We start from the raw sequence: 9,642 nt of genomic DNA, 5'->3' as shown, positions 1-9,642 counted from the left end.
AGAGAGAGAGAGAGAGAGAGAGAGAGAATTTGTAATATTTATTTTTTTAGTTTTGGGCGGACACAACATCTTTGTTTGTATGTGGTGCTGAGGATCGAACCCGGGCCGCATGCATGCCAGGCGAGCACGCTACCGCTTGAGCCACATCCCCAGCCCCAAGCTTCATGTATTCTTGTAAATGTTTTAAATAATATAAAATATTTCCACATGAAAACAGCTCCACAGTATTTACATGCGCAGACTGATAATGAGTACCACAATATCTATTTTTGTGTAACAGTCTGTTGTGGTTTGGATGTGAGGTGTCCCTCAAAAGCTCAGGGGAGATGATTGGGTTGTGACAGCCTTAATCCAATCAGTGAATTAATCACCTGGTGGGATTGAGTGGTAATTGAAAGAAGGTGGGTTGTGGCTGGAGGAGGTGGGCCATTGGGAGACATGGCATTAGAGTATATATTTGTATCTGGCAAGTGGAGATCTCTCTCTTTCTCTGTTTCCTGTTCATCATGTGAGCTGCTTCCCTATGGCACACTCTTCTGCCATGTTGTTTAACTTTTCCTCCAGCCCTGAGGAATGAAGCCATCTGTCAATGGACTGAGACCTCTAAAACTGTGAGCCTTCAAATAAACTTTTTCTCCTCTACAATTGTTTTGGATAGGTCTTTTTGTCTCGGCAGCAAAAAAAGCTGACTAAAACACAGTCCCTGGGAGAAAGGTGTAGGCATCAGCTTTTATGGGTGCTTGCTACCTGGTTTCTACTATGTTAACCATCTCCTGTTTATCCCCATGGCTCAGTTAATCTTGTGTAAGTATAGGAGTATTCATGGAATCTTGGGGAAGAATTGGATATCTTTGGGTGGGAACCCCTTACATAAGGAGTCCTGAGAGTACTGGTAGGATTCAAGCTTGTTTGGGGGAAATATTAATTTTATGTGGTATAAAGTTTTACATAGTATTGGTTTTTGTAAATTGTTCACCATGACAATGAACAGTACACTTTCTTCATGCCTCATCTTATTTAGCACTGAAAGTATACTTTTATCTGAAAGATAGTAAAGAAAATATAAACCGAAGTCCAGGCCTCCTCGAGGAGCTTGAAGAACTATGGCCTGTCATGAGATACATAACCTCATTCTTTTTCTCTGTTCTCATCAGAGTTGATCAGTTGAGTTCAGTTTTCTCCTTAACAAAGTCAATGCCCACAGATGGGCAGGGTCTTGCTTTAGGAATAAGGTCCACGAGTCCATATTTTCTACTATCTCTTATTATAGTGCGATCATTATAGTGAGGACACCATGATGAGGGACTCTTCTCTTTTGAGACTTCACCAGCTCCACACTTGGTTGCTAAGGATATTTTAATTGAGGGGGAAATAAAGGAAGCAGCAAGCAGTATCCAACAAATATTCCTTAGTGGGTTCATTTATTCAACAAATATCCCTTTGTGGGTTGGTTTCATCTGGGATGACTTGGGGCTGAAAAATGCTCTTTGACCAGAAGACCTGACTCTTGGGCGCTTTTTTGCATGTGAAAACTATAATTAGTCTTATTTGACCAGTTTGGCAAAACAAATACTCTTGCAGAAAAGATAGTTGCAAGAAGGGATCATTGCATCTATCATCACTGTGGATTAACTTCTTTGGATAACAGCTGTACAAAACACCATGTTAGGTGAAAGACAGCTCCATGCCAAACCCCAGAGTTGGCCTGTCTCTGCTCACTACTCAATGAATATAATAATTATGCCAGACATTGCCTTCATGACAAGCGTGTGTCCATGAGACTCAGCATCCATGACAGTATAGATTTGAGTTCTCTGGGGGGAAGTCAAGAAAGCTTATGCATCATTTGTTTTTCATCAATGCCAAAACCTTTTCTATTGTCACAGACAGGACAGATGAGACAGGAAAAAGAACAGTCTGCTGGCTCAGTAGGAAACTTCCCTAGTGGCAGAAAAGTAGCTTAATTACTAAGCCAATAGGTGACTTCAGAGAACAGCTCCACAAGGGTCATTTTCTGCCTTTTTGATTTTAAGGAATCCTCTGGGTTGAGAAGAGGATGAGGGAGGTTAATACATCATAAAGATGGCAGGAACCCTCTCCCCTAGACCTTGACAAATAGTGTAGGCAGCATTGAAATGTGGTGCCAACCTTCCATTTCTGAGGAAGTCCCCACCAGGTTCATAAGGAGCAGGCATCAGATGTATATGTTGTCTTTAACTGCCACTGTTCCGTGTTTCACCAGGGAAAAATTTCACTCCCAAATTCATTATCCTTCATTGCTATTTACAGTACAAATCTTACATATTTATATGTATTTCTGTGTATATACAGATACAAACACATATGCCCATATATGCATGAAACTTCCCAACATCAAATACTGAAAAAGAAAAAGGCTTGGAAGCCAGGCAGATTGAATCCAGAGTCTAAGATCTTGACCATTCTGTAAAACTTGCTCTTATAATAACACCCACTCATTCCAGATTGGCTCCATTAGTTACTTCAAATCTAAGGAGATCCATCGTCCAATCATTCTAGCCCTCAAAGAATCCCTGGTTGTTCATTTCTCTCATGGCTGGTCTAATGGAAAAGGATGCCATCTAGCCAACTGCATAGCTCATGATAGGAATTAAAGATTGGTATGATAGTTTTTTTTGTTTTGTTTTGTTTTTTGTTTTTTGCCTCTGCCACATACAGAATTTAGTCTCCTTTTATTTTTTCTCTGCCTATTTATCACTCATATACCTTTTTTTTTTCCCTTTGGGTTTGGGGGTTTTATGTTTGTTTCCTGACATTCAATGTAATAGCATCTCTTAGTTTACTATTTATATTGTTGTTGCCTAGTCTACCTCATCTCCATTATAACCTATAATGATTTAAAATCTGGACTGGAAATGAGAAATTATTTGAGAGGCGGGGTGTAGTAACTAACTAGATAGACAAATGGCAGAGAAAAGTGGCATGACTATATTTTTCAACATGAATATGCCTGTGAATCACTTGGAGATCCTGTGAAAATGCAGCTTCTGACCCAGTAGGTCTGGGCTGGGTCCTGACATTCTTGGGTTCTAAATAATTCCCAGATTATGCAGAACATACTATGAATAACAGGACTCTAGAGTGGCCTGAGTGCTTTTAAATAGGATCACAACTAAATGGTTGTTGGGAGATTAATGTTTAGGCTGTTGAAAAAACTACCCTAGGCTCCCTGAGACGTCAATTCCCTAATGTCTTCCCAATCTCTTTGTGATGGCTAATTAACTCTGACTGGCCAGGAAGCTTTTTTTGTGTGCCTAAACTAAACCCTTCACATGTTGGGAAATTTTTCTTCAGATTTCATATTCAGTGGAGATGGAGTTACTCCACCATGCTCATTCTCTTATTGGTCACTTTGTTTACATATATAGTTATAAACAAAGTCATTCAATGTTAAAAATAGTTTTTGGGCTGATATCTCTACAGTCTCCATGTGTCCTTTTTGGGAATCTAAGGTTTTGGAGATATTCAAGTTGGTTCTCTTTCCTTGTCTATGTTTTGACTCATCTAAGAAATCTACAAAAGTAGACATGCTTTGTAATTATTTGCCAAAATCATGTTGCTTTTTATTTTGGTGAGCTGTATTTAACATTTAAACATTTAGTCCAGTACCCTAGCCTACATCATATATGCCCCCAGTTTGCCCAAAAGACAATCAGGAGTGCACTAGTAACTACTGGCCACCCAGCCTATAAAGCTCATATTACAATAATGCACACTCTAGGCAGAATCTGGCAAATGTCAACTTCAAAATAAGTTATGTCATACTGTATATTTATTACCACATGGTCAATAAAAAGAAGGAACTTGTGAGATGATTAAAAATAACATACCAGGTAAAATTGGTTGTCCAGCAATTCCCAGTGGTGCCATTCCAAGATTATTCATTGCTGTGGCCCATGCAGTTGGATCAGACATAGGTAGCGTCATTGCAGTGGAATCTACATTCAGAGTTCTACTATTATCAGCTGAAAAGAAATGACATGCCAAATAATTTGTTGTGTTAAGGTTCTAGTATTTAGTTTATTTATCAATGCAAACTCTGACAAACTCTTTACAGAAATAGTCTGATAGGCAAGTGGGGGTTAAGGCCTCAATGCCTGAAAACAATATAGCTTAAACTGGCAGGAAGTCATGGAATTTGAAAGCATTTTACCAGATGGCATTGTAGTGTGTTTCCTTCCTGCTCTCCTTCCCTCCCTTCCTTCTCTCCTTTTATTATTATTTTTTAATCCAAGGGAACACATCACAGGAGTTTGAGAGGATTAAGAAGTTTCCTATTCTTCTCAATCTACGAGCATATGATTACTGCAGCAACTTCCACCCAAACTACTCCTGTATGCAGAACAAGAAAAAGCATCACAGGGTTTCTGTAGTTGGTGATAAAATATGAATATTATACTACTGATGCAATTTTATATTTTTGAGGAAGTACTATTAAAAGAGCTGAGCAATCATCAGCAGACATCAAATTAGCCAAATGAGTATTTTGGAGGTCAGGGGAATACCAGTTAAAAGCAGACAGGAGATATGGCCCCTGCCCTCAAAGGTTATATAATCTAGTTGAAGAGACTGATGATGATGGTAATGAGGATGAACTATTAGCACTACTATCACCACCTCCACCCACTACTACCACTAATTACTGAACACTTGCTACAGGCCAGGTAAAGCACTTGGCATGCACTATTCTCATTTACCTATCAGGACAATCCTATGAGGTATAAGTATTTATTTCTTAAGTTAATAGAAGTTTTAAAAGATCACATATATTATCCAAGGTCATACAGGATGCAGAAGTTTTAGCCACTTTGCCTTACTATTTCCAATTAAATGATTAGAAAACAATGAAATACTCAAATGGTATAAATCAAATTATTGAAATTGAAGGAATAAATAACTACAATGGCCTGAATAGGTAAGAAATACTTAATGGAGAACAGGATTTGAAAGAATGGGACAGATTTCTAAAGAATATGTCTTTGAGTGATGGATAGTTATTAGATTGGTAAAGAAGAGGTGGGTAATATAAGAAGAGGGTTGACATAAGCATAGACATTGTTTTGCCAGCTCATGTATCTACTGCACAGTTGAGAGTGATATAGCCACAAATCATCTAGGCACAAAAGACATTTAATTTGGGAAATTTCCTTCTGACTACTTATAGTCACAGAAAAAAAAAAGAAACTTTCCATGGCTTTCCCCCAACTCTCAGCATGCACTTACACCAATTATACCCCAGAAGGCAACTCTGTTCTAATAGTAGCTTGCTAATGTCCATCACATCCTTCCAACTTGGCAAAATCAAGGGATGATCCTTGGTCGGGTTATTTATAAATGTTCTATTTTGGTTACTGATTGGTCAGAACAAGCAAATGAAAATATCCAAAGATTATATTTCTGAAATATTAGTTTTTGACATATATTCTTCTCTGTTGCCTTTGTCTCCTCCCCAATAAACACCCCCCACACACACACACATCCCCCACAAAGAGTGACTGATGGTTGGGCTGGGGATGTGGCTCAAGCGGTAGCATGCTCGCCTGGCATGCGCGTGGCTCTGGGTTTGATCCTCAGCACCACATACAAATAAAGATATTGTGTCCACTGAAAACTAAAAAATAAATATTAAAAAAAAATTCTCTCTCTCTCTCTGAAAAAAAAAAAAAGAGTGACTGATGGCCCTAAGCATTCATTACTGCAGTCAGAAGCCATATTTCAGGGCTGCTGATTTCTCCATCTGTAGGAACTGTAGTTTTCACACCCAACTTTCAGAGCTCTCTTAGGAGGGTATATCTTGAGGCTAGAAATAGCCTCCCTGTAAATATTATCAAGAAAATAAACATGGGGCATCAAATATCCTTTGGGTCAAGAGTTTACATAGTAACAATTAGGTTCATCTAGACTTCCAATCTCCAGCTAGAGCAGACAAGATTTTAGGGAATGTTATAGCCAGAAGGGACCTTCAGAGATTATCAAGTTCAGACTTTGATTTTCTCTGGTGACTGGAGAATGACTCTGAGTAAGCAGGTAGGGTTAGAAGGACTGGGCCTCAATGCGATTTTTTTTTTTTTCCTTTTTAGCAGCAGTAGCTTGGCTAATCTTTGAATCTGCAGTCCTGGGAAATATGAGAAAATCAGGAATTCTTTTCAACACAGGATTTGAGATCAAAGAATGAGAATTTACAATGTGCCAACCTAGCCAAATTCTGGACTATTTTGCGGGTGGGGAAGGAGGAAGTGAAAATGATCTAGAATGTCAATTTTTAAAAAGAACAATACAGTATTACCATTTTCAAAATGCATATTAATTCCAAATGCCTGCTAAAATTCTAGTAAATACAGTCCCCTGCTTAGGCTTGCTTACATGTACAGATATAGAACATATGTAATTAACAGCATCATTTTGCCACAATGAATAAAGTTCTGAAATTGTTAAGAAGTGCTGCTTTAAAAAGCCCTTCTCACTGGGTGTAATGGTGCATGCCTATAATCCCAGCAGCTCAAGAGGCTGAGGCAGGAGGATCACAAGTTCAAAGCCAGCCCCAGCAATTTAGTGAGGCTCTAAGCAATTTAGTGAGATTCTGCCTTAAAATTAAAAATAAATAAATAAATAAATAAATAAAGTGATGTAACTCAATGGTAAAGTACCTCTGGGATCAATCCCTAGTACACCACAAACAAACAAAACTAATAAAGGCCCTTTTTGTCTTCGTCCCTTCCCCCAACACCCATCTCTATATGTCAAATCATACTCATTTTTTCAAGGGTCATCTCAAATGCCACCTTGTCTATAAAGTCAACTCACTGGAATTATGGACTTAACTACTCTTCCCTATATATTCTCATAAAATTTTATCTATGAGTTGATTTTCATGTTTGCTTATTCTTCCATTCCTTCCCTCAAATCAAATCTGTTTTTTTTTTGTTTATTTTTTATTTAATTTATTTTTTGTGGTGCTAGAGAATGAACCTTGACATGCTGGGCAGGCACTCTACTATTGAGCTACCTTTCCAGCTCTCAAACCAAACTTTTTTGACTCTTACTATATGCTAGTGATGAGGAGTTCAGAGATGAACAAAAGTCAGTTAGTGCTCTTGAAGAACTTGCAACGTAGTGAGAGGCACAGGCATATAATCAACCAAATATAAATTGTTGTAATGAGTTCTATAATAAAACTATGAGTAAAGTGCTATGGGAACACAGAAAAGTACTTAAAGTTATAGGAAAGGGTTTGGGTATATATGTTTGGTGTTGGGGGTAGAGGAGATGAGGAATATCAGAGAAGCCTTTGCTGGGAAAGAATAATTTGAAATGAGTCCTTAAGGAGTGATACAATTTTCTTCAAGATAGTAAATGGAGGATTAGGTTAGAAGAGCATTCCAGGAAGCAAGAAGAACTGAGCATTCACTACTGACTACCTTGAATTATAGCTATTGGGTATACATCTCTCTTTCACTAGCTTATGGCTCCTTTAGGTCAGAACAGGGTTTGAGGCATTTTTGTTTTCCCAATTCCTAATTCAGTGTCAGGTTTAAAATAGATATCCAAGAGCCATTTGAATAAATGACTAACAAAAGTCAAGTTATATTAACTTTGGGCACAATAAGCAATTTTATGCAATGCTATTCATTGATTATTTGCATGCCTGATCAGAATGATAAATTGTCTTTAAAAAATGGCACTGTTGCTAAGCTGACTCTCAGATGTCTAGGACAATTGAATCCATGCAGGAATTAGCTTAGAGTTACAACCAGGGGATAGATACACCCCACTAATAATTTGGTTTGATCTTATTAGCTATAATCTTTTTCCCATATAGGCACACTCATACACATAAGCAAGCATGTAAAATTTTACTCTCAAAGAGAAATCCCATATGATCATCTCTGGGATTACTGGCATGCATCTGTAATCCGGATTTAATGTCCACACTAACAAAACATGCTATGCTAAATGTCTACTTAGAATCATCACTGAGTGGTATAATTGTTAAGTTCCGGCCGGATTCACTTTCCAGACTTGATATGGATATCTAGCAATTTCCTTAGATGTTTTATCAAACTAGTCCCACATCACTAGAGAAAGAGATTTCTCATTTTCCCATGCACTACTTGTGGCAGCCAAGGATACTCTGAATGCAAGTGCTAGTGAATATCAAGTGGTCTTCAAATTGCCTTTACTAAGTCTGAAGAACACATCCTGCCATACTGGTTCTCCTACTCTGCTAATGTGACAACTCCTTAAGAGGTCAGAGGTTGCTGAGTGGTTGTGAATAAGTGCCTTCTAGCTAATTGGATTAAAGAAATAGCACTCTGGAATAAGAATGCATTAGTAACAAATTAAAAAAAAACATTTGGAAATAATCATCTACTTAAACTTGGTATCACTCCATAACTATCAAATCAGTGATATCTGTTTATTTTTGTATTATTTGTAAATCACTCATTAGTCAATTACTCTCAGAGTTATTTGAAATTGAAAACTACATATACACACACACATTCTATGATACAATCATCTTGTAGTGGAGTTAATTATTACAAATGTTTCCTTTATTTCCTTTGAAACAAGGGGCAGGGTGTCATCTCCCCACCTATGTTCTTTTATTGATGAAAACTGTCCTCTATTTATTCTCCTACAATTCTCTTTCCTATGTCTAGGTTTACTTCTATTGATTTAGATGCTTGCTATAATTTTTTTACAAAAAGTTGAGGAGAGGATTTTGTCAACCTACATCCATTTAAAGTTAGTTATGAGTAGTAGGAAGCAATTCTACCTAGTTATCAAGGGCATCAGTTTAGGAATCAAATGGCCCTGGACCAGAGTTTATTACTTGGTAATTTAAATGTGCTCATTCTCTTCTTTTTTGTCTGCTTTCATTCTAGCCTTCCTTTCATATTTACTGTACATTCATTAGACATTTTCGATGTGTAGCTACTATTCCAGATATTGGGGATATTAAGATGAAGACTTATAGAGCTTACAGTCTAGAGAGGAAGAGAGATTCAAATACAAATGAACAATTTTAAAATAATTGCACATTGTAATGTGTTGTGAATAAGAACTGAGTTGGATCAAAAGAGTAGCAAGTTATGAATTTAGGAGAACAATAGCATTTGTCTTATAGGTCTGATGAAGACTAAATTAGATAGTGTGGATAAAGAATTTAACATGGTCTCTGGCTCATATTGAGCACTCAGTAATTTGTAATAACAACATAGTAATAGGTATAACAATGATAGTGAAGTGGTCCCAGTACTTGAGGAACTCAAAGTGTACTGATAGATGCAAGAATATACACAATTTATTAGAAAGTATTATGTTGATAATAAAACCAAGGCACAGAGTTGAAGTAATCATCTCAATTCCACCTAACAAATGGTAGAACAGAATATAAACCCAGGCAATTCTCATGCCAATGCTTAGAGTCTTATCCATCACACTAAACTCCCTTCCAAAGAGTTCCTTTATATTCTGCATTCTCCTAGCTCACTGGACAAGTTGCTACTAGTCCTTACTATTTTATATTTTTATCACCTCTCTCCATGGCTGTCTTTCCCTCTAGACTCTAGAATACCTTATTCTTTTTTTTTTTTTTTTTTG

At 37.3% G+C, this 9,642-nt stretch overlaps 1 protein-coding gene across 10 annotated transcripts in view; it reads right to left on the bottom strand.

Annotated features, from left to right (window-relative positions):
* Enox2 (ecto-NOX disulfide-thiol exchanger 2) overlaps nucleotides 1-9,642 on the bottom strand; it is a 312,495-nt gene that overhangs the window by 92,305 nt on the left and 210,548 nt on the right. For all 10 annotated transcript variants that reach the window (XM_048797094.1, XM_048797089.1, XM_048797087.1 and 7 more), the window contains one exon: nucleotides 3,870-4,004. In XM_048797094.1, the coding sequence (XP_048653051.1) occupies nucleotides 3,870-3,966 (97 nt within the window). In that variant the 5' untranslated portion in view covers nucleotides 3,967-4,004. The remainder of the gene's footprint in view (nucleotides 1-3,869; nucleotides 4,005-9,642) is intronic.

Source organism: Marmota marmota, unplaced genomic scaffold (genome assembly GCF_001458135.2).
Source record: "Marmota marmota marmota unplaced genomic scaffold, marMar, whole genome shotgun sequence".
Classification (NCBI taxonomy): Eukaryota; Metazoa; Chordata; class Mammalia; order Rodentia; family Sciuridae; genus Marmota; species Marmota marmota.
This window is presented reverse-complemented; position numbering and strand designations above follow the sequence as displayed.